Source organism: Nerophis lumbriciformis, linkage group LG23, assembly GCF_033978685.3.
Source record: "Nerophis lumbriciformis linkage group LG23, RoL_Nlum_v2.1, whole genome shotgun sequence".
NCBI lineage: Eukaryota > Metazoa > Chordata > Actinopteri > Syngnathiformes > Syngnathidae > Nerophis > Nerophis lumbriciformis.
In genome coordinates, this window is record NC_084570.2 from 36869646 (window position 1) to 36895686 (window position 26041).

The following is a 26041-nucleotide window of genomic DNA, read 5'->3' on the forward strand; positions in this document are numbered from 1 at the left end:
TTACATAGTAAGTCCGTTAGAAATTCAATTACTTTTTTGGTAAAGTAACAATAATTATTATGTTCTTAAAAGTAATTTTCACTGTATGTTGTTCAATGTTACAAATGTTTTTTTTTAAGTAACGTATAAATTACTTTCTCTAGTAATGAATTACATTTATTAAAGAGTAATTCTGTTCTTAACTTAATTACTTTTTGGTAAAGTAACAAGTAACTATATTTTTCAGAACACTGTACAGTGTTCACTGTTGCAAAAGTTTTTTTAAAGTGAGGTATGAATTACTTTCCCTAGTAATGAATTACATTTATTAAAGAGTAATTCCGTTAGTAATTCAATTACTTTTTTGTTAAAGTAACAAGTAACTATAATAACTGTTACAAAAGGAGATGTCACCCTTGACATGAGTTTGTAACAAAATGATTGATGTCTGATTGAAAGTATGATTTCCTTCCCTCGCTTCTTCTTTCACTTCAGCTTCCTCCTGGTCTTCTCCTGTCTCATTCTCTCCGTCTTCGCCACCATTCGAGAGTTCAAGAATAGCTCAGAGAGTGCCTTGTACATCCTGGTGGGTATTTCCCACAAACACTCGTCACTGCACGTCCTCACCCGTCCCTTCCCTGTCACAGGAACTGGTGACCATCGTGGTGTTCGGCGTGGAGTACATTGCCAGGATTTGGGCGGCCGGGTGCTGCTGTCGATACCGCGGATGGAGAGGGCGGCTGAAATTTGCCCGGAAGCCTTTCTGCGTCATAGGTGATTATTGTGTGTTTGGAGCACTCGAGCGCGCCAACTCTCTCTCCCTCTCCCCTCAGACATGATGGTGCTGGTGGCCTCGGTGTCGGTGCTGGCGGCCGGCTCGCAGGGCAACGTCTTCGCCACCTCGGCCATCAGGAGCCTGAGGTTCCTGCAGATCCTGCGGATGCTGCGTATGGACCGCCGCGGTGGCACCTGGAAGCTGCTGGGCTCAGTCGTCTACGCCCACAGCAAGGTACTTTAGATTAGTCAGTGTACAGCTGTATCACACACAGACAATGTTCTTGAAATAGCTGGCAGCAACACTCAAAAACTGCCATGCTTCACAATGTCACAGTACATGTCGGAATTTGTTTCTTCTCGATGAACCGCAGCTCGTCCGGTGCCGGCAGCACTCGTGCGGCCAGGTTTCCCAAGGAAGACAATGATGCTCTGCTTCACAATGTCACAGTACATGTTGGAATTAGTTTCTTCTCATTGAACCGCAGCTCCAAGGGTGCCGGCAGCACTCGTGCGGCCAGGTTTTCCAAGGAAAAGAAATGATGCTTTGCTTCACAATGTCACAGTACATGCTGGAATTTGTTTCTTCTCAATGAACCGCAGCCCCTCCGGTGCCGGCAGCACTCGTGCGCCCTGGTTTCCCAAGGAAAAGAAACGATGCTCTGCTTCACAATGTCATAGTACATGCTGGAATTTGTTTCTTCTCAATGAACAGCAGCTCCTCCGGTGCCGGCAGCACTCGTGCGGCCTGGTTTCCCAAGGAAGAGAATGATGCTCTGCTTCACACTGTCACAGTACATGCTGGAATTTGTTTCTTCTCAATGGACTGCCGGTCCTCCGGTGCCGGCAGCATTCGTGCGGCCCGATTTCCCAAGGAAAAGAAACAATGCTCTGCTTCACAATGTCACAGTACATGTTGGAATTTGTTTCTTCTCATTGAACTGCAGCTCCAAGGGTGCCGGCAGCACTCGTGCGCCCCGGTTTCCCAAGGAAGAGAATGATGCTCTGCTTCACAATGTCACAGTACATGTTGGAATTTGTTTCTTCTCATTGAACTGCAGCTCCAAGGGTGCCGGCAGCACTCGTGCGCCCCGGTTTCCCAAGGAAGAGAATGATGCTCTGCTTCACAATGTCACAGTACATGCTGGAATTGTTTCTTCTCAATGAACCGCAGCTCCTCCGGTGCCGGAAGCACTTGTGCTCCCTGGTTTCCCAAGGAAAAGAAACGATGCTCTGCTTCACAATGTCACAGTACATGCTGGAATTTGTTTCTTCTCAATGAACCGCAGCTCCTCCGGTGCCGGCAGCACTCGTGCGGCCCGATTTCCCAAGGAAGAGAATGATGCTCTGCTTCGCAATGTAAGAGTACATGTTGTAGGGTGCCGGCAGCACTCGTACGGCCGAGTTTCACAAGGAAAAGAAACGATGCTCTGCCTCACAATGTCACAGTTCATGTCGGAATTTGTTTCTTCTCAATGAACTGCAGCTCCTCCGGTGCCGGCAGCACTTGTGCGCCCCGGTTTCCCAAGGAAGAGAATGATGCTCTGCTTCACAATGTCACAGTACATGTTGGAGGGTGCCGGCAGCACTCGTGCGGCCCAGTTTCCCAAGGAAAAGAAACAATGCTCTGCTTCACAATGTCACAGTACATGTTGGAATTTGTTTCTTCTCATTGAACCGCAGCTCCAAGGGTGCCGGCAGCACTCGTGCGCCCCGGTTTCCCAAGGAAGAGAATGATGCTCTGCTTCACAATGTCACAGTACATGCTGGAATTGTTTCTTCTCAATGAACCGCAGCTCCTCCGGTGCCGGAAGCACTTGTGCTCCCTGGTTTCCCAAGGAAAAGAAACGATGCTCTGCTTCACAATGTCACAGTACATGCTGGAATTTGTTTCTTCTCAATGAACCGCAGCTCCTCCGGTGCCGGCAGCACTCGTGCGGCCCGATTTCCCAAGGAAGAGAATGATGCTCTGCTTCGCAATGTAAGAGTACATGTTGTAGGGTGCCGGCAGCACTCGTACGGCCGAGTTTCCCAAGGAAAAGAAACGATGCTCTGCCTCACAATGTCACAGTTCATGTCGGAATTTGTTTCTTCTCAATGAACTGCAGCTCCTCCGGTGCCGGCAGCACTTGTGCGCCCCGGTTTCCCAAGGAAGAGAATGATGCTCTGCTTCACAATGTCACAGTACATGTTGGAGGGTGCCGGCAGCACTCGTGCGGCCCAGTTTCCCAAGGAAAAGAAACAATGCTCTGCTTCACAATGTCACAGTACATGTTGGAATTTGTTTCTTCTCATTGAACTGCAGCTCCAAGGGTGCCGGCAGCACTCGTGCGCCCCGGTTTCCCAAGGAAGAGAATGATGCTCTGCTTCACAATGTCACAGTACATGCTGGAATTGTTTCTTCTCAATGAACCGCAGCTCCTCCGGTGCCGGAAGCACTTGTGCTCCCTGGTTTCCCAAGGAAAATAAACGATGCTCTGCTTCACAATGTCACAGTACATGCTGGAATTTGTTTCTTCTCAATGAACCGCAGCTCCTCCGGTGCCGGCAGCACTTGTGTGGCCCGATTTCCCAAGGAAGAGAATGATGCTCTGCTTCGCAATGTAACAGTACATGTTGTAGGGTGCCGGCAGCACTCGTGCGGCCGAGTTTCACAAGGAAAAGAAACGATGCTCTGCCTCACAATGTCACAGTACATGTCGGAATTTGTTTCTTCTCAATGAACTGCAGCTCCTCCGGTGCCGGCAGCACTCGTGCGCCCCGGTTTCCCAAGGAAGAGAATGATGCTCTGCTTCACAATGTCACAGTACATGTTGGAGGGTGCCGGCAGCACTCGTGCGGCCCAGTTTCCCAAGGAAAAGAAACGATGCGCTGCTTAACACTTTCACACTACATGCTGGAATGTATTTCTTCTCAGTGAACCGCAGCTCCTCTGGTGCCAGCAGCACTCGAGTAGCCAGGTTTCCCAAAGAAGAGAATGATGCTCTGCTTCGCAATGTCACAGTACATTTTTTTTCTCATCGAACCACAGCGTTAATGGCGACACTCGTGCAGCCTCAGACAGTGATGCCCTGGGACCTTGTTTCTCAAGGAAAGAAATGCTCTGCTTCACGCTGTCACAGTGCATGTGTGAATTGTTTTTCTTCTCAATGAACCGCAGCTCCTGTGGTGCCGGCCACACTCGTGCGACACAGTTTTCCAAGGAAGGGAATGATGCTCTGCTTCACAATGTCACAGTACATGTTGGAATTTGTTTTTTTAACATTGAACCGCAGCGCCACCTTGATGGCGGCACTTGTGCAGCCTCAGACCGTGATGCCCTGGGACCCAGTTCCTCAGTTGGCTTCATAATGTCACAATGCATGTGTGAATTCGTTTCTTATTAATAAACCACAGCTCGCGCAGTGCCGGCAGCACTCGTGCTGCCCAGTTTCCCATGGTAGGAAATGTTGCTCTGCTTCACAATGTCACACTACATGTTGGATTTTATGCTTCTTCTCTTGTCAACAGCACTAGTTTGCCAGTTTCCCCTAAAAGGAAATGATGTTCTGCTTCACAATGTCACACTACATGTTGGAATTTGTTTCTTCTCATTGAACCGCAACTGCAAGAGTGCTGGCAGCATTCGTACAGCCCAGTTTCCCAGAAATGATGCCGTGCGTCACGATGTCACAATACTCGTTTGGAATTTGTTTCTTCTCAATGAACCGCAGCTCCCCCACGGCCGGGCACTCGTGCGGCCAAGTTTCTCAAAAAAGGAAATAAAGGATGTCACAGTACATTTTGAAATTGATGAACCGCAGCTCTACCCGAACATGATGCAGTGTAACCCAGTTTCCAAAGGGAGGGCTCATGCTGCGTTTCACAATGTTACAGTTCTTGATGGAATTCCTCAATGAACCACAGCTCCCAAGGGCCGGCAGCACTCTCGCAGCCCCACAACAGGATGCCGTGTGGATCATGCATTTGACAATGTCACAGTACATGTTAGAATTCATGTGTTCCCTCAATATACCGTAGCTTTCCCAGTGCCGGCAGCATTCACACGCAGCCCCAGCCAGGCAAAGACACGACCTCTAATAGACCAGACACTAATGTAGCCAGCCAAGTGTTGACTTGTATTCGTTATAAGCTGTACACTGACTACTTTAAAGTCAAACACTGCTGTAACCCTGTCATAAAATGTGTTTTTTCTACTCACTTTTCTAACATTTTACAAGCCCTCACAAAACCATGGAATCACCAGACTTGAAGGATTTTAGTTGTTTAATTTTTGGGTGAAAAACATGGAATCAATTCAATTCTGAGGAGAAGATGATGGAGTCCGCCTGTAGATGTTCATTTCCAAAACTAAGACTCAAATCAAATGAAATTTATTTATTAGTCTGCTGTTAAAAAGGAGTGTCCACACCTTGTAGAGCTGTTGCAGCAGGTGGATTGACATGAATCATGGCTCCAACGCCAGAGATGTCCATTGAATCAAAGGAGAGGAACATCTTCAAGAAGGTGAAATGTTGATTGTTCAGCAAACACCATGGAAAGGTTGTACAAGGTAGATCAAGGACAACATCAGAAAACTTGAACCACAGCCAAAACAAAAGAAGAACAAAACCGGAGTCTGTGAGCCGAAAGGAAATACAGAAAAGCCATTAACAAGTCCACATAAAAAGAAGGAAAAGCAATGGTGGACTATGGATGACTCTGCATGATGCTGGAACTTTGGTTTGGTTTTGGTTCCAATCAGATTTCTGAAGACGACCGCCTGAAGAAAAATGCATTGTCATTGATCTGTCAGCTAATTATGGATGTCATTACATCTTCAATAAATACACACGTTTACATTTCCATCATGTTTGGGATGATGACATCATTTTTCTACAAGATAATGAAAAAGAGTCAAAAGTTCCCTTGAAGAAGAACATCTACTGTGTGGTGGAAACAGAAGAAAATGGTGGACGAAACTACTCCAAGCTGCAGTCAGAGAAAGTTGGAGCAAGAGGAGTACTCATTAAGTCCATGCCTCACACACTGCAAGCTGCTGGTATAAAAGCCAGAGATGGTGCAACAAAGTACAAGTGGTGTGTTGGACTATGTCAGGGGTCGGCAAATCAACATGTTGAAAGATCCATTTTGGACCAAAAAAACAAATCTGTCTGGAGCCGCAAAAAGTTAAAAGCCTTATGTAAGTGTTATAATGAATGCAACACATTAAGTAAGTGTCTCAGAGGGTGAAATAACTCCTGGAAATTCATCCATCCATCCATTTCCTACCGCTTGTCCCTCTGGAAATTGTTGGCTTAAAACTGCCAAAGGTATAGATGTGTGTGCCCAAGTTAAATAAAAAAAAAACAGGCTGTCTTCTCCTAATAGATTTATTACAATCTTTGCAAGCTGGGTGACATTTGCTGTGGTCTGGAACAACATGGTAACATTTGCTGTGGTCTGGAACAACATGGCACACAATCAGAAATGCAGCCAATATCACATACAGATAATGTGTCATCACACATGCAAAAATAAATTAAATACACAGAGGACATAAGTAAAGGAAATTAAATGAACTCAAATATACCTACAAACAAGGCATAACGCTGCAATATGTACACACATCTAGCCTAAATAGCATGTTAGCATGAATTATTAGCACTCCACGCAAGTCAATAACATCAACAAATCTCACCTTTGTGCATTCACGCACAGTATAAAAGGTTTGGTGGACAAAATGAGACAAAGGAGTGGCATAAAACACGTTTTTCTGTGGCAGCGTCAGAGAAAGTTGTACATGTAAACCAAATACCGCCAATGACCGCCAAAATTGTTAGAAGAAAACAGTGCTGGCCAAATACTGTCATCAGTGAAGCATAAACACAAACATATTAAACAGTGGGCTTTCTAACAATTAGGAATGTTTGTGTCATGTTTGTCCTCCTACAGAAACATTATTAAAACAATAATTGTATTTTTCCCCCCATCTTTTTCCATTTTTGAAATAGCTCCAGGGAGCGACTAGGGTGGTGCTAAAGAGCCGCAGGTTGCTGACCCCGGACTATGTGTTTGTTTTTCATTATTCCATTTTTCACCCTCAGAATTGAGCAATTCTATCATTGTTTTCATGCTACTTGTGATCAAATAACGAGACTTACGATGTATTTTCTCAAATTATTTATCGTAAATTCCGGACTATAAGCCGCTACTTTTTCCCTACGCTTTGAACCCTGCAGCTTATCAAACGTTGCAGCTAATTTATGGATTTTTGTTGGCTAACGGCCATAATGTTTCGTATTCAACCGTTTTTATTAAACCAAAGCGGACGCTAAAAATAGTGTTTACTGTTTGTGCTATGGCGCTGTCTTTTAGACAGGTTCGCTCACTGCAGGTTTTGCGGGTTGAAAACGTACTCCCTGTTTTAGTGCCTCAAACTGGAAGTAAAACCTACCATTGTTGTGTGTACAGAGGGAGGAGACGGAACGGACGGGAGGGGCGTAATTGAACTCTATTTATTCATATTTATAAACAATATATATAAATAATAAATAATAACATTACTAAACAAGGGAATGGAGTGTGTGAACTAATCCAAAAGTGTGTGGTGTGTGACTATGTGTGGTGATTAACTGTTGAGTGTTACCGTTAGTGTTGAGCGAGAGGCAAAAGATTCAGGGTGAGAGAGAGACGTCAGAGTCTGTGTCCATGCAATGGGGCTCGAGATCCGGGAAGGCAGTCGAGATTTAGGGGAAGTCCAAGGAAACGAGACACACATCTCTAATCCAAGGTGACGGAAGAAAACACTGCGGGCACAAGGGAGAAGACATGGGACAAATGAGCATGGAAGCGGGAGGACACTGAAACGCGAGAATGCACAAGGAGCTTCGTTAGTCGGCTTACTGTACAGGGACAGATGACTACGTTCTGGCCCGGGATAGCAGGTTTTGCAGGATGACTACGTTCTGGCCCGGGATAGCAGGTTTTGCAGGCTTTTGAAGGGGGGTCTGGTGATCAGCTTCAGGTGTGCTGATTGCCGGTGATTGATTGCAACTGTGCACTTGCGCAGCCTGTGCCGGAGTGGCGCGCGCAGGTGCGCTCTTGGACGCGCAATCAGCAGAGGGCACAGATGAGTGTGCAATGGAATGTGCCCTGGCCGTGATAGTATCCCCCTCCTTATGGACAGATTCCAGATGTCCTATAACCGGAACCAGAAGAACACAGAGATCAAAAGTCAAGGGAAGGTGGAGGGCTGAACTGGTAGTGGGTCGCCAGCCCAAGTGTCCATGTCTCTGTCCTGGGCGTCGCTACTGTTGGCGCAGAAAGCGTCCATGCACTGGCCACAGAGGGCGGCACATGCGGCCGGCCAGCCGGAGGTCGCGGGGGTGACGATACTGAAGACAAGGAGGATGGCGGCACTGTGGAAAGATCTGCCAGAGACGAGGAGGCTGATGTTGTCGGAGTCCGAGACGAGGTGGACAATGTCTTCAGGGTCAGAGACAAAGTAGCAGGCTGAGGAGCTGACCAAGGTGCAGGAGCTGACCAAGGTGCAGAAGCTGACGCTGGCCATGGTGCTGAATCACAGGCTGGGCATGGAGCAGAAGCGGGCATTGGCCATGGTGCTGAAGCAGGCGCTGCTGACACAGGGACCAGTCTGGGTGCTGGTGCTGACACGGGGACCAGTCTGGGTGCTGGTGCTGACACGGGGACTAGTCTGGGTGCTGGCACAGGGACCCGTCTGGGTTTCAAACACTGGAGGCGACTCACAGCGTCTATACATGGTCACAGGGAAACCGTGGGGTTTTCGAAAAAGGCACAGGGGGTAAGGAAACTGTGCCGTCTGGTCCCTAATCTTTTGGCCAGAACGTATTGTTGCGTGTATAGAGGGAGGAGATGGCAAAGACGGGAGGGGCGTAGTTGAACTCTTATTTATTTATATATATAAACAATATATATAAATAATAAATAATAATTTTACTAAACAAGGGAATGGAGTGTGTGAACTAATCCAAAAGTGTGTGGTGTGTGACTATGTGTGGTGATTAACTGTTGAGTGTTACCGCTAGTGTTGAGCGAGAGGCGAAAGATTCAGGTGCGCTCTTGGAGGCGCAATCAGCAGAGCGCACAGATGAGTGCGCATTGGAAAATGCGCCCTGGCCGTGACAACCATAGTGTTTCTTCTCATTTGGCTTCTTCATATACGTATTATTAAAGACACTTTTGGATGAGTTTGCTGGGTGAATGCCTATAGTTTTTTCCGCTGTTTAAAGCTTTGAACCGGAAGTAAAAGTGCGGTTCTGTCTTTTAGCTGTCCATAGTGTTTCTACTTGTATGGACTCTTAATTCATCACTCCAAACAACGTTTGTAAGTTTTACAGTATAACTAAAACAATTCTTACTTACTAAACCGTCCCATGTGTGATGTCTGTAGGAGTGTTTTCATGCATATTTGTACGTGCAATCGTAATGTAATCAAGCTAGCGTTGTTAGCATTAGCTAACATGCTAACACGTTTACATGATTAATTTACAACAGCATTCTTTTGGATTGTTTACATTTTGTAAATTCACCAAAACGTCACCGTGGAGTTATTGAATCTGTTTAGCTCAGGGGTCCTCATTTTAGATCGGGGGCCACATGGTGAAAAATCTACTGCCAAGTGGGCCGAACTGGTAAAATCACGGCACGATAACTTAAAAATAAAGACAACTTCAGATTGTTTTCTTTGTTTAAAAATAGAACAAGCACATTCTGAAAATGTACAAATCATAATGTTTTTTTTTTTTACACTTACACGTTGTGGTTAATAGTATTCTATCTTTATTTGTTGTTATTTACATTTTCTGAATAAATTATGTGATAATATTCATCAGTCAACTTATTGGTGTTAATTTTCAATCCATCAAGATAAAATCATATCAAAATCAAATTACAGTATGTTATTTATGTAGTTTGATAATTTTCCTCGACTGATGTTCTAAACATCATGTGGTTTATTTTGTAAATATGTAGCATTATGTACAAAGATACAAAGAATTGCTATCGCGACATCCAGTAGAACCTTTTAGAACAGCTGTTTCTTTCATTAAAAAAATTCAGGTTGATTTTTATACTTCGCAAACTCATGCCGCGGGCCGGATAAAACCTGTTCGCGGTCCTGATCGGGCTCCCGGGCCGTACGTTTGACACCCCTGGTTTAGCTGATTGGAGAGCTAGCTTGCGCAGCTAGTGGGTCCATGACAATGACTTCTGTTTTGTTTGAAACACCGTTTTACTGCCGTGTTACAGACACCGTTTGGAAATAAATAAGGTATGTAAATAAATATTTGTGTAAATAACTAATTTCACAATGTATATATCAGCGGATTATAGTCTGGTGCGGCAAATATATGGGGAAAATATTTTTTTAAATTTAGTGGGTGCAGCTTATATAGCACTCTATAGTCCGTAAAATCCGGTAAGTGTTTTTTCAGGTCAGAAAGTAGACATTTGAAATTACTTTAGCTCTGTTTCTTTTTTCTTTTTTCCTACAAAATGAAACCATTGAATAAACATCCTCTGGCCAGGGGTTGTATGAGTGGTTATAGAAGCTATTATAAGGTGAGGTTACCATGTAAAAACGATGTAATACTCTCCTTCTAACGTCCATATTGAACTATACTCTTCACGGGCACTCGTCAGCACTTAACGCCTTTGAAGACATTCTATTAGCGTGGATGCTTCCTCTGTAGGAGCTCATCACGGCGTGGTACATCGGCTTCCTGTGTCTCATCCTGGCTTCATTCCTGGTCTACTCTGTGGAGAAGGAGTCCAACAAAGAGTTTGAGACCTACGCTGATGCCCTCTGGTGGGGACTGGTAGGACAACACCATCAAGTCATGGAAACAAATTTAAAAAAAAAAGACATTGTCTCTTAATGCAACATTCTCATCCCCAGATAACGCTTACCACCATTGGCTATGGAGATAAGGTCCCCAAGACGTGGAATGGACGCTTATTAGCGGCCACCTTCAGTATGATCGGCGTGGCCTTCTTTGCACTTCCTGCTGTGAGTAATTTTTCTAATAAGATACATTATATTTCATAAAGCAAGCTCAACTGACAGCATCGCTTCATTTATTTTGTCAATAATAGTCAAAATATGCGAACACTAGGGGTGTAACGGTACGTGTATTTGTATTGAACCGTTTCGGTACGGGGGTTTCGGTTCGGTTCGGAGGTGTACCGAACGAGTACACATGCTAGCAGCGACCGGGCTAGGACAACATGTAAAATCCAGGGCTGGAAGACCCTCCTGCCTCGTTAAGATCTCCCGTTTGGGGACACTTTGGCTGTGCGATACAACAATGGAGGACGGAGGTTTGCCGACATTGTTCAGCAGCTGCTTCTGACAACACGTCAAACATGTGTTGCACCTTTCCTGCTTCCGGCTCCCAGACCGTAGTCGAGGAGCGCAGGGGAGACACTCCTCCAGGGCCGATGTATTCTCGGGGGCAACACACTTCACTACCCGGCAGTGGGTCTCCACAGCTCCGGACACCAGGGTAAATGACGAGTCTGGCGATTAGTTGCAAATCGTGGCTTTATTGAGGCCTTGCACACAGCCAATCCAACAAAACACTAGCCACTCCCCGCACTCATGCTACTGCTCCCTCACCTCGCTCGCCCACACACTCACCTCACATGCTGTCACATATTAAAGGGCCACACACACACATACGCTACTCTCATAACACATGCTAACCCATTTGAAGCGTCATCACCGCATTCAAGCAGCCTCTCCTCGGCGAGTCAGGCAGGGCTAAAGCAATAACAAATGTTTTTATAGCAGCAGATATTAGTCCATATTGCATTAAAAACTAGATTTTGACCCACTTCTATGGTGGAAGAACAATGAGCCCATATGTCCTCTTACTGGCAACTTATTGGGGTGTTACCATTTAGTGGTCAATTGTACGGAATATGTACTGTACTGTGCAATCTACTAATAAAAGTCTCAATCAATCAATCAAAAAAAGCACTTTATATGTAGAAAGGTTTTGTTAAGAAACCATTCTGAGCCTTATCTTATTTAGTTTTTATTTTATATACAGTATGTTGACCACATGAACCCTGGCAATGGACCCTGTGTGTATATGTATGTTATGCCATTGTTTACCAATTTGGTAAATAAATAACCAAAACATTTATATTTTGTTGTTTTCTTACTGTACCGAAAATGAACCGAACCGTGACCTCTAATCCGAGGTACGTACCGAACCGAAATCTTTGTGTACCGTTACACCCCTAGTGAACACAGCTTTTTGCTTCATACAATATTTTGACCAAGATAAGTCAATACTGCAAAAATAACACTAAAATTGTGTGTGAATGCCCTATGTGCGCAAGACGCCGATACGCGGGAGTGGAACTGAAATGCTTGAATGTTCAAGGTGAGTGAGAACGGTTCGAATCAATTGAGAAATGTGGGATATGGAGAGGTTTGTATATTGCCCATTAATTTTTAATGGGGGGGAAATCCCTAGTAATTCCAGGTAATCAGGGAATTTTTGGAACCGGGAAACATGCTGGCTTGAATGTCTCGGGTGAGTAGAGTGTGTGGGTGTTGGAACGGTTCAAATCGGTTGAGAAATGTGGGATATGCAGAGGTTTGTATATTGCCCATTCATTGTCAATGTCACGATTTAACAAGCTGGCGGACCCAAAAGCAGACAAGAGAGGCAGATTCAAAGTCCAAAGGGTTTAATTTAGGCAAATGAGGGATGAGGGAAAGGCGTCGTCAGCTGGAGTGGAGGTGTCTGGCAGGCAGGCAGGTTTAGAGGAGGTAGGCACTGGAGGCAGAGGAAAACAATGGTGAGTCGAGGAACAAGATACCAGGAGCAAAATGCACAAACAAAAGATCAACAAGATCATCAAAATACTACTAGTACTGGCGAGAAGCGCTACCACTTGGAGAGCTGTGAAACGATCTGGCAGCGTTGTGTGAGGAGACCAGGGATTTTGTGGAGTGGAGGTGATTAGCTAATGGCAGGCAGGTGAGTGAGCTGATCAGCGCCAGGTGTGCCAGACTGGGAAACCAGCAACCCAAACTCCGCCCACAACTGACCACACCCAGACAGACAAGACAGACACACAAGACACTGCAGGGACTGTGACAATGCCTCCCCCTCACGGAACGCTCCCAGGCGATCCACCAGGCTTGTCAGGGTGGTCACGGTGGAATTCCGAGATGAGGGATGGATCCAGTATGAACCGACGTGGAATCCAGCACCGCTCCTCAGGACCATAGCCTGCCCAGTCCACCAGGTAGTGGAACCCCTTACCACGGCGCCGTGCGTCCAGCAGCCGCTGGACGGTATATGCAGGATGGTCATCGATGACACGGGGGGCTGGGGGGGAACATCTGGAAGAGAAAGCGGACTGGTCACAACTGGTTTCACCTGAGAAACGTGGAAGACGGGATTGATCTTCAGGTGAGGGGGCATCTTGAGCTTGATAGCAGTTGGGTTGACAATGGGAAGGATTTCATAGGGACCGACAAAACGGGGTGACAGCTTCCTGGAGTCCGTCTTCAAGGGAAGGTCTTTAGATGACAGCCACACATGTTGACCTGCCTGGTACTCCGAGGCAGGAGTCCAGTGGCGGTCAGCAAAGCGCCGGTTTCGGTCCACTGAGCTGAGTAGGGCAGCCCGCGCATCCCTACACCCCTTCCGACAACGCCGCAGGTGACTCTGGACAGACGGAACAGCGATGTCGGCCTCTTCAGCTGGAAATAATGGTGGTTGGTAACCCAGAGAACCTTCAAACGGTGACACACCCGTGGCAGCGGAGGACAGGGAGTTGTGGGAATATTCAATCCATGCCAGGTGGGTGCTCCAGGTGGAGGGATTCTTGGCAGCGACACACCTGAGGGCCGCTTCTAGGTCCTTATTAGCCCATTCTGTTTGCCCGTTAGTCTGTGGATGGTAACTCGATGACAAGCTTACGTTGGCTCCAAGGGCATGACAGAAAGCCTTCCATACCTGGGAGATGAATTGGGGTCCCCGGTCCGAAACGATTTCTAGAAGTATGCCATAGAGACGGAACACATGGTTCACCATGAGGTCAGCCGTTTCAAGGGCTGAAGGTAGTTTGGAGAGAACCACAAAATGAACTGCCTTAGAAAATCTGTCCACTATGGTGAGTATTACTGTATTGCCTTGAGATTCAGTGAGCCCTGTCACAAAGTCCAAAGCAATGTGGGACCATGGGCGTCCAGGAACCAGCAAGGGATGGAGGAGACCTGCAGGCGGCTGGTGAGAAGATTTTCCACGCGCACACACAGTGCAGGCAGATACAAAGGCCCGAGTGTCTGCGGTCATGGTAGGCCACCAGAAGTGTCGCTTGAGAAGGGACAGGGTGCGGTTGATTCCGGGGTGGCATGCAAAGCGAGATGTGTGGACCCAAAGGAGGACATCATAGCGGACAGGATCAGGTACAAAAAGTCTGTTAGCTGGGCCATTACCTTGGTCTGCTCGAGTCTGCTGAGCTCTACGAACCAGCGATTCGATCCCCCATGTCACTGCAGCCACCACACAGGAAGAGGGACGGATAAGGCCAGGACTGGAAGAAATTTTAGTAGAGTACTGGCATGAGAGGGCATCAGGTTTAATGTTGCGAGAACCTGGACGGTAGGTTAAGGTGAACTGGAACCGACCAAAGAACAGTGCCCACCGGGCTTGACGGGAGTTGAGGGGTTTGACCGATTGAATGTAGGCAAGGTTCTTGTGATCTGTCCATACGATGAACGGGTGTTCTGCCCCCTCCAGCCAATGCCTCCACTCCTCCAGGGTGAGCTTGACAGCGAGCAGTTCCCGATTTCCCACGTCGTAATTGCGCTCAGCAGGTTCCAGGCGGTAGGAGAAGAAAGCACAGGGATGAAGTTTTTGGTCATCAAATGAGCACTGGGAGAAGACGGCCCCCACCCCGGAGTCTGAGGCGTCAACCTTCACAATAAACTGTCGAGAAGGATCTGGATGAATGAGGACCGGGGCCGTGGTGAAATGTCTCTTCAATTCCCTGAAAGCAGCTCCAGCCTCTGCAGTCCAAACAAATCGAGCAGATGTGGAAGTCAGCTTTGTGAGGGGTGCAGCTACCTGGCTGTAGTTTCTGATGAAACGGCGGTAGAAGTTGGCGAAACCCAAAAATCGCTGGAGCTCTTTCAATGTAGTAGGTTGAGGCCATTCCTCCACTTCGCAGGGTCTGCTTTCACCTGGCCACTCCCAATTATCAGTCCCAGGAAGGATGTAGAGGTGACATGGAACTCACACTTCTCAGCTTTGCAGTAGAGCCTACTCTCCAGGAAACGGTGAAGCACCTGCCTGACATGCTCAACGTACGCCTCCTTGTTGCGGGAAAAGATCAGGATGTCATCTAGGTACACAAACACACAGCGGTTCAGAAGGTCACGAAGTACATCATTTACAAGGGCTTGAAATACTGCTGGTGAATTAGTTAATCCAAAGGGCATGACCAGATACTTAAAATGTCCAAGTGGGGTCTTAAATGCAGTATTCCACTCATCACCGGCTCTGATACGGATCAAATAATATGCATTTCGTAGATCTAGCTTGGAGAAAATAGTAGCTCCCTGAAGGGGCTCAAAAGCAGATGCAATCAACGGCAATGGATATTTGTTCTTGATAGTAATGTCATTTAATCCACGATAATCAATACAGGGGCGGAGTGATCCATCCTTCTTCCCGACAAAGAAGAATCCCGCACCCACTGGGGAGGAGGAAGGACGAATGATGCCAGCTGCCAGGGATTCCTGAATATACTTCTCCTTGCTCTCTCTCTCAGGACGTGACAGGTTTTATAGGCGACTTGCCGGCAGCGGCGCTCCAGAAATAAGGTTGATGGCACAATCATAGGGCCGGTGAGGTGGAAGTGACAGGGCACGCTGTTTGCTGAATACCTCTCCGAGATCATGGTAAACAGCAGGAACTCTCGACAGGTCAGGAGACTCGAAAATGACATGGGAGCTGGCGCCCTCCGTTGGAGAACAGGCAGAGCGCAGGCATGTAGCGAGGCAGTAGGAGCTCCAGCTCACTACCTTACCTGCAGTCCAGTCAATATGGGGGTTGTGGAGCCGTAACCAAGGTTGGCCAAGGACGATGGGTGCAAGAGGTGAGGATATGACATGGATTTGGATGTGCTCATGATGATTACCGGACACAATGAGGTGGACTCGCACGGTGCGATGGAATACTCGAGCGAGAAGGCTACCCGTGAGGGCGTTGGCTTTCAGAGGAGAGGGTAGAGGCTCAAGGGAGATGCCTGCCTGGGAGACAACAGCTGAATCGATGAAATTCTCATCTGCCCCAGAGTCAACCAGGGCGAGCAACGGCACAGACCGAGAGTGCCACTGAAGAGTGACGGAGAATTGCATGCGATCCCGGGATTCAGGGGAAGAGACTGTTTGGCTCACCAGAACCCCCACTGCTACTGGTGAGCCTCCTTTTGGCTGAATGGGGCAGGAGGCAAGAAGATGACCAGGTTGTCCACAGTAGAAGCACACCCCCGACCTGATCCGTCAGAGGCGCTCCTCAGTGGAGAGACGGGTCCGCTCTAGTTGCTCCTCCCCTGGGGACCTGGAGGGCAGGGCTAGGGGTACAGAATGTCGGGGTGCATTTGGCAGAAAATCACGGTCGGAAAAAGGGGCAGTCGACACGGAGGGAACAATCTCGCCTTGCCACTGGGCTATTTGGTCCGAAATCTTGATGGCGGTGGAAATAGCTTCATCTAGGGCAGTGGTTCTCAACCTTTTTTCAGTGATGTACCCCCTGTGAACATTTTTTTAATTCAAGTACCCCCTAATCAGAGCAAAGCATTTTTGGTTGAAAAAAAGAGATAAAGAAGTAAAACACAGCACTATGTCATCAGTTTCTGATTCATTAAATTGTATAACAGTGCAAAATATTGCTAATTTGTAGTGGTCTTTCTTGAACTATTTGGAAAAAAAAATAAAAATAACTAAAAACTTGTTGAAAAATAAACAAGTGATTCAATTATAAATAAATATTTCTACACATAGAAGTAATCATCAACTTAAAGTGCCCTCTTTGGGGATTGTAATAGAGATCCATCTGGATTGATGAACTTAACTAAACATTTCTTCAAAAAAAAAAAAAGAAATCTTTAACATCAATATTTATGGAACATGTCCACAAAAAACCTAGCTGTCAACACTGAATATTGCATTGTTGCATTGTATGGAATAGCCTACTTGATTTGATGTTCAGTTTATGAACTTACATTCACATTTTGTTGAAGTATTATTCAATAAATATATTTATAAAGGATTTTTGAATTGTTGCTATTTTTAGAATATTTAAAAAAATCTCACGTACCCCTTGGCATACCTTCAAGTACCCCCAGGGGTAGGCGTACCCCCATTTGAGAACCACTGATCTAGGGAATCAAGCCAGCAACCCAAACTCCGCCCACACATGACAACACCCAGACAGACAAGACAGACACACAAGACACTGCAGGGACTGTGACAGTCAATGGACAGAAATTCCTGTAAATTTCAGGAAAACCATGAATTTAGGGAAAGGGAAAACATGTTTTGCCTTCGATATTTTGAAAGAGTAGTGTGTGTGGATGATTTCCATATGAGTTAGGAAATTGTGTTAGATGTAAATATAAACGGAATACAATGATTTGCAAATCATTTTCAACTCATATTCAGTTGAATATGCTACAAAGACAACATATTTGATGTTCAAACTGATAAACATTTTTTTTTTTTTTTGCAAATAATCGTTAACTTTAGAATTTGATGCCAGCAACACGTGACAAAGAAGTTGGGAAAGGTGGCAAAAAATACTGATAAAGTTGAGGAATGCTCATCAAACACTTATTTGGAACATCCCACAGGTGTGCAGGCTAATTGGGAACTGGTGGGTGCCATGATTGGGTATAAAAACAGCTTCCCAAAAAATGCTCAGTCTTTCACAAGAAAGGATGGGGCAAGGTACCCCCCTTTGTCCACAACTGCGTGAGCAAATAGTCAAACAGTTTAAGAACAACGTTTCTCAAACTGCAATTGCAACACATTTAGGGATTTCAACATTTACGGTCCATAATATCATCAAAATGTTCAGAGAATCTGGAGAAATCACTCCACGTAAGCGGCATGGCCGGAAACTAACATTGAATGACCGTGACATTCGATCCCTCAGACGGCACTGTATCAAAAACCGACATCAATCTCTAAAGGATATCACCACATGGGCTCAGGAACACTTCAGAAAACCACTGTCACTAAATACAGTTTGTCGCTACATCTGTAAGTGCAAGTTAAAGCTCTACTATGCAAAGCGAAAGCCATTTATCAACAACATCCAGAAACGCCGCCGGCTTCTCTGGGCCCGAGATCATCTAAGATGGACTGATGCAAAGTGGAAAAGTGTTCTGTGGCCTGACGAGTCCACTTTTCAAAGTGTTTTTGGAAATATTCGACATCGTGTCATCCGGACCAAAAAGGGGAGGGAACCATCCAGACTGTTATCGACGCAAAGTTCAAAAGCCAGCATCTGTGATGGTATGGGGGTGCATTAATGCCCAAGGCATGGGTAACTTACACATCTGTGAAGGCACCATTAATGCTGAAAGGTACATACAGGTTTTGGAACAACATATGCTGCCATCTATGCGCCGTCTTTTTCATGGACGCCCCTGCTTATTTCAGCAAGACAATGCCAAGCCACATTCAGCACGTGTTACAACAGCGTGGCTTCGTAAAAAAAGAGTGCGGGTACTTTCCTGGCCCGCCTGCAGTCCAGACCTGTCTCCCATCGAAAATGTAAATGTGTGGCGCATTATGAAGCGTAAAATACGACAGCAGAGACCCCCGACTGTTGAACAACTGAAGCTCTACATAATACAAGAATGGGAAATAATTCCCCTTTCAAAGCTTCAACAAATAGTTTTCTCAGTTCCCAATCGTTTATTGAGTGTTGTTAAAAGAAAAGGTGATGTAACACAGTGGTGAACATGCCCTTTCCAAACTACTTTGGCACGTGTTGCAGCCATGAAATTCGAAGTTAATTATTATTTGCAAAAAAAAAAATTAAGTCTATGAGTTTGAACATCAAATATCTTTTCTTTGTAGTGCATTCAATTGAATATGGGTTGAAAAGGATTTGCAAATTATTGTATTCCGTTTATATTTACATTTAACACAATTTCCCAACTCATATGGAAACAGGGTTTGTAGAAAATGTTGGGCATTGTTGAACTTTGAATACGTCCATTCATTTGAATGGGAATTTCCCGGGAATTTCGGGAAAATCGGGAGTTTTTGAAAATATTGATTTCTGCACAATTGTCCTCGATGATATGAATGGGTTGGTGTTGGAATTTTTCTAATCGGTTAAAAAATGTTGACATAGTAACAGTTTTAATTGTGAATTGGTATTTCGGAATTCCTGGAATTTTTGGGAAAACTGGAAAAGAAAATAGGAACTAAGAGAAAATTAAGAGGAATGTTGTGTAGGTGAATGGTTGAAATTGGGTGAAAAATGTGGACTGTGAAAACTTTGGGACAAGAGGTGAAAATAGGACTTTGGAAAACCGGGAATTCAAAGAGTTCCTGGAATTTCTTGGAACTTTGAAAATGGTAGATTGATTGTCCAAGATGAGTGAAAGGTGTTGAAAGTGGAACGGTTCGAATCAATTGAGAAATATGGGATGTGAAGAGGTTTGTATATTGTCCATTCATTTTTAATGGGAGAGAAATTCCTGGTAATTGCGGGTAATCATGGAATTTTGGAACCGGGAAACATGCTGGCTTGAATGTCTCGGGTGAGTGGAGTGTGTGGATGTTGGGATTGTTCAAATCGGGTGAAAAATGTGAGATAGGCAGAAATTTGTATATTGCCCATTCATTTTTAAGGGGGGAAATTCCTGGTAATTCCGGGTAATCAGGATTTTTTTGGAACTGGGAAACATGCTGGCTTGAATGTCCAAGGTGAGTGGAGTGTGTGGATGTTGGAACGGTTCAAATCGGGTGAGAAATGTGGGCTCGGCAGAAGTTTGTATATTGCCCATTCATTGTCAATGGAGAGAAATTCCTGGAAATTTCAGGAAAAAACAGGAATTTTGGGTAATCTGGGATATTTTTGGCTTTTTGTGAGTTCACAATTCCCGGTCGAGCCGAACGTTTTGATACTGGAACAGTTCTGATCGGATAAAAACTGTGGGCTGAGGAAATATTTTATAAATATTTATTTACATACCTTAATTGTTTCCAAACGGTGTCTGTTACACGGCAGTAAAACGGCCGATCAAACAAAACAGAAGTCATCGTCATAGACACACTAGCTGCGTAAGATAGCTCTCCTATCAGCTAAACAGACTCAATAACTCCACAGTGACGTTTTGGTGAATTTACTGAGGAATTTGTGAAACTGAAACAATACAAAAATAATGCCATTGTAAGTTAATAATACTAACACAGACACTCGTAAACATGTTAACAAAACACCAGATAAAATGTCTGCTAATGGGTGCCATTTTGCGGTCCTTATACACACACCATAATAATACTTGTATCTCTGACTACGGTAGCCTTAATGGGCCGACAATCCATTTTCTTTTTCTTTTTTTTGCAAGTACGAGCTAACTACATGGGCACCTTAGCTGGTGTTTTAAAGGCAACATAACAAAACATGCCTGAACTCACAAAAACTCTGCCCCCTTCACATTCCCTAAGTGATGTCATAATGCCGACAGCTAGCATTTTTGTCACTCGTCATTATTACAGGGTCAGCGTTTCCCCCCGAGATTCAATTATGTCAGCAGTAGCGATAATACAATGTAGGTCGTAATGCCGCGTCAGCTCTCAAAGTTAAAGTGCCAATCATCGTCACACACACACTAGGTGCGGTGAAATTATCCTTTGCATTTGACCCATCCCCACATTGGAGCAGTGAGCAGCAGCGGTGGCCGCGCCTGGGAATCATTTGGTGATTTAAACCCCAATTCCAACCCTGGATGCACCAGTTAGCTTTGGTTTGGTCAGATATTCTCAGTTTTCTATTATTCCCCCCTTCGGGAGAAAAAAAACTTTTTGCGCACCTCCTTAAAGAATTTGCTACAAGTACATCTCTGCATAACATTGTATCATAATTAACATGAAAGTAAACAAAACAAAGACACATGAAATATAGATCAACTTACAACAAAGAATAACTGTTTTAGTCCAGGGGTGTCCAAACTACAGCCTTCAGTTTGGCCCACAAGACGTCACAAGTTTATTAATAAGAAAATTGGTACAATAACAATCTACAAGGTTAATACAGTTAGCTTCTCTTTCTTCACCGACATGTATCTGCTTTCTTTTGTATTTCAAGTTATCATTACATTTATGTATTGTTGCATTTGAAACAATTGTATTGTTGATAATAGAGGTAATTGTTATTTATTATCAATAGTACTATTTGTGTTGGTATTTGTATTGATCCATTTGTAGTGTAATAATGTTCATTGTCGTTGTGTGAATGCTCCACAACATTCACATTCACATTCATGGTGTTCTGCACCAAAATTCTTCTATTTATTCTTCTTCTTCTTCTCCAGATTTTGGCGCGTTCTACCTTCCTCATTTTTCATCCGATTCAAACCGTTTCAACTTCAAACTTTTCAGCCTATTCGGGAATCGTGGGCTTTCCCTTGACAAATTCCAAAAAATTCCCAGATTTCCAGGTTTTCCGGGACATTTTTCCCATTCAAAATGAATTTTTCAAATTTCCACCATTTCCACATTTTTCAACCTATTCAAACCATTCCACCTTCAACACATTTCACCATTCTGTAAATTTAAACTATAACTATTATAATTTAAACTATAATTTTTCCAAGTTAAAAAAAAATTCCAGTATTTTCCAGAATTCTTGCTTTTCCAAGGCCCTATTTCCACCCTTTTTTCTGGCAACTACTCCTTCCACATTTTCAACGCATTCCAACTGTTCCACCGTCAAAACATTCCACTTAATTAGGACAAAAAACAAATTTGTTGTTTGAACTGGAAAAATTCCCGGTTTTCCCGAAATTCTAGGAATTCCGTAATATAATTTGTCAATTCAACATGTTACTACTTCAACATTTCGTGACCGATTTGAAAAATTCCAACACCAACCATTTCAACTCATTCAGAGCATTCAAGTTGTACGATATACCGGTACTAGTAGAGTATCGCGGTACTAATTAATCAAAAACGGTGCTATACTCTGTTTGAAAAGTACCGGTTCCCAGCAATGTCACGTCATGACATTGCTGGTTTTAGCAGCAGAGGAGCATGTTGGGCAGCGCACACACACGGAGTACTTACAAACAGACAGTGTGTAGACCGAAAAGGGAGAACGGACACATTTTGGTGTAATAAGTAAAGATAAAGGTGAAGTTATAACACTGAAACGCCCTCAGGAAGAGGTGCTTTAAGACATGGCTAGCTAGCTAGCAGCCAACATCCGTCCGCAGTCGGCAGTGTTTTAGCTACTTCTAAATTACTAATCCTGGCCTCCATGGTGATAAATAAAGTAAGTTTCTTACACGTACCATTATCACTGGAGGACAAGGACTAGCTAAACATGCTTCACTACACTCCGTAACTCACCGGCGTCACCGCTAATGACACCGTTCCTGAATGTAAACAAATGCCATGGGTGGATCTACACCTGACATCCACTGTAATGATACCAAGTACAACAGTGTATCTAGTCAATACTACTATGTTTACATTGATATTTTTTATCGTTACAAAATATTTTTTCATATTATGTTAATAAACTCAGGAAATATGTCCCTGGACTTTGAATATGACCAATGTATGATCCTGTAACTACTTGGTATCGAATCGATACCTAAATGTGTGGTATCATCCAAAACTAATGTAAAGTATCAAACAACAGAAGAATAAGTGATTATCACATTTTAACAGAAGTGTAGATAGAACATGTTGTTAAAACAGAAAGTAAGCAGATATTAACAGTAAATGAACAAGTAGATTAATAATCAATTTTTACAGTTTGTCCCTCATAATGTTGGCAAAATAATAGAATGATATTGTGAAGACGTCTCTGTCTCGGGTTCTTCTGGGACCACAGGAAAGGGCACAACACTTTGGGTCGGCGTTTTACAATTCTTTTAATTATATTCTCACACAAGTCTCTGTCGGCTTTTCAGCTCTCCTCCTCCTCACAATGTCTCTCTTTTCGGGCTTTTCAGCACTCTTCCGTGGCTTTTCATCTGCTTTCCAGGTCCCTCTGCCTCATGGTCTCCGACGCTGCTTAATAAAGGAACAGGTGATTAGATAACTCGTTCCAGCTGAGTCATCCACTCACCTGTCTGCTGCTTCATGGCCGGCCTCCGCACACACCCCGCCCGCAGGGAACGCGCGAACCACGCCCCTCTCCACATGCCTCCCCCGCCAGATTTGAGGCCGGGCAGCCGTCCGGCCGCGCTCACTCCCCCCCACCCCCTATAGCGGGCCGAGAGAGAAAATCGGCCACGGCCATGTGCGCGCCCGGCCTGTGGACCACCCGAAAGTTATAGGGCTATAATGCCAGATACCACCGGGTGATCCGTGCGTTGGCGTCCTTCATGCGGTGGAGCCACTGGAGAGGTTTGTGGTCTGAGCAGAGACTGAAGGCACGCCCCAACAGGTAGTAGCGGAGGGCCCCGACCGCCCACCGGATGGCAAGGCACTCCCTCTCCACCGTGCTGTACCTTGCCTCCCGGTCCGAGAGTTTCCGGCTGATATACAGAACGGGGCGGTCGACGTCCCCCACCCGCTGAGACAGCACCGCCCCCAGTCCCTGGCCCGACGCGTCCGCCTGCAGACAGAAAGGGATGTCAAAATTAGGCATGTGCAGCACCGGCTCCTCGCAGAGTGCTGTTTTTACCTTCTCAAACCCCCGCTGGCACTGCTCCGTCCACTGGACCAGTTCTGGAGCACCCTTTCGGGTGAGGTCAGTCAGTGGGCCGGTTAAGTTCGCAAACCGGGGAATGAACCGCCGGTAATAGCCCGCCAGTCCCAAAAACTGCCTCACCTCTTTTTTTGTCTTGGGGGGTGGACAGGCCGCGATTGCCGCTGTTTTGTCTACCTGCGGCCGCACCTGTCCCCCTCCCAAGTGGTACCCCAGATACTGTACCTCACTCCGGCCAACCGCGCACTTCGCCGGGTTGGCGGTGAGCCCTACCCGCCTCAGGGACTGGAGCACCGCCCCCACCCGCCGCACGTGTTGTTCCCAGCTGCTACTCTGGATGATGACATCATCCAGGTAGGCAGCCGCGTATGCAGCGTGGGGGCGCAGCACTCGGTCCATGAGACGCTGGAACGTGGCGGGCGCACCGAACAAGCCAAACGGAAGTGTCACAAATTGGTACAAACCGTCCGGAGTGCAAAAGGCCGTTTTTTCTCGGGACTCTGGTGACAAGGGAATCTGCCAGTAGCCCTTGGTCAAATCCAGTGTCGTGAAAAATTGAGCAGTGCCTAGCCGATCCAGGAGCTCGTCGACCCGAGGTATTGGGTACGCGTCAAACCGTGATTGTTCATTCACCCTGCGGTAATCCACACAGAACCGTACAGTCCCATCCTTCTTCCCAACCAGAACAATGGGACTGCACCACGCGCTGTGGGATTCTTCTATCACCCCCAACTCAAGCATAGTTTTTAATTCCTCCCGAACTACTTTGCGCTTGTGTTCGGGAAGCCGATATGGCCGAGACCGCACCGTAACCCCCGGGCTGGTCTCAATATGATGTCGGATGAGATCCGTGCGACCGGGCCGCGAGGAGAACACATCAGAGAAGCGCCGCTGTAACTCAGCCACATCCGCCCTCTGCGCGCTGATGTGAGCTGGTCGTCACAGGACAGCCGGGGGGCCGGGCCAGAGCGCGGGATCTCCGGCCCCAACTCCTCCTCCTCCCCCACTACTGTCACCATGGAAACAGGCTCCGTCTCTTTCCATGCCTTCAGCAGGTTCAAATGGTAGATCTGAGTGTCTCCACGTCGGTCCGAGCGCCGAACCTCATAATCGACATCACCCACTTGCCGTGCGACCTCAAAGGGTCCCTGCCACTTTGCAAGTAATTTGGAGTTTGAGGTTGGAAGCAATACAAGTACTTTTTCTCCCGGAGTGAATTTGCGTAGTTGGGTCCCCCTGTTATACGTGCGCCGCTGACGTTCTTGGGCACGGAGCAAATTCTCATGTGACAAGTGCCCCACCTTGTGGAGTTTTGCTCGCATGTCCATGACGTATTGAATTTCATTTTTGCTGGAGCTTGGACCCTCCTCCCAGCTTTCTTTAATGACGTCCAGCACTCCGCGAGGCCTCCGGCCGTACAACAACTCAAAAGGTGCAAAACCAACGGAGGCCTGGGGTACCTCTCGCATCGCAAACATTAGGGGGTCCAACCATTTATCCCAATTCTGTTTGTCCTCGTGCATAAACTTACGGATCATGGTTTTCAGCGTTTTATTTAATCTCTCCACCAGCCCATCCTTTTGCGGATAGTATACACTGGTGCGGATCGCTTTAATTCCCAGTAACCCGTAGAGTTCCTTTATCGTGCGCGACATAAAGGACGTGCCTTGGTCAGTCAGAATCTCTTTCGGGATTCCAACTCGGGAGATGACCTGAAACAGCGCTTGCGCAACACTCTTGGCAGAGATGGAGCGCAAAGGTACTGCTTCGGGATAACGCGTTGCGTAATCCACCAGGACTAACACAAAGCGGTATCCCCGTGTGCTCGGGTGAAATGGTCCGATGAGGTCCATCCCAATTCTTTCGAACGGGACCTCCATGAGCGGTAATGGGCGCAAGGGCGCCTTTGGGGTGGCCGCTGGGTTCACCAGCTGGCAGTCCGGGCAGGCAGCGCACCAACGGCGCACGTCTGCCCGGAGGCCTGGCCAATAGAATCGGACCATTACCCGATTAAGTGTTTTATCATACCCTAAGTGGCCAGACATGGGATTAAAATGCGCCGCCTGGAAAACCATTTCCCGGCGGTGTTTTGGCACCAACAACTGGGTGTGTTCCTCCCCGGTTTGAGTGTCACGGCCCACTCTGTATAATCTATCCCTAATAATTGAAAAATGGGGGAATACCCGCGCTTTCCCTGGGCGCACCAGCTGACCGTCAATATAATCCACCTGGTCCCAGGCCTCGCGCAAGGTTTCATCACGGGACTGCTCGAGGGGAAAGTCCTCAGTAGGTTGCCATTGGGGGGTCGGGGGGGCCTCCCGCGAATCCCC

The 26041-nt window shown here is 46.1% G+C and overlaps 1 protein-coding gene across 4 annotated transcripts in view; it reads left to right on the forward strand.

Moving 5' to 3' along the window:
- The window catches only part of kcnq2a (potassium voltage-gated channel, KQT-like subfamily, member 2a), a 111162-nt gene that overhangs the window by 46771 nt on the left and 38350 nt on the right, over positions 1–26041 (forward strand). For all 4 annotated transcript variants that reach the window (XR_012051132.1, XM_061985628.2, XM_061985629.2 and 1 more), the window contains exons 2-6: positions 475–565; positions 627–753; positions 813–988; positions 10467–10592; positions 10673–10783. Coding sequence is in view for 3 of the 4 variants with exons in the window: in XM_061985628.2 (XP_061841612.1) it covers positions 475–565; positions 627–753; positions 813–988; positions 10467–10592; positions 10673–10783 (631 nt within the window). In the remaining variant the exon portion in view is untranslated. The remainder of the gene's footprint in view (positions 1–474; positions 566–626; positions 754–812; positions 989–10466; positions 10593–10672; positions 10784–26041) is intronic.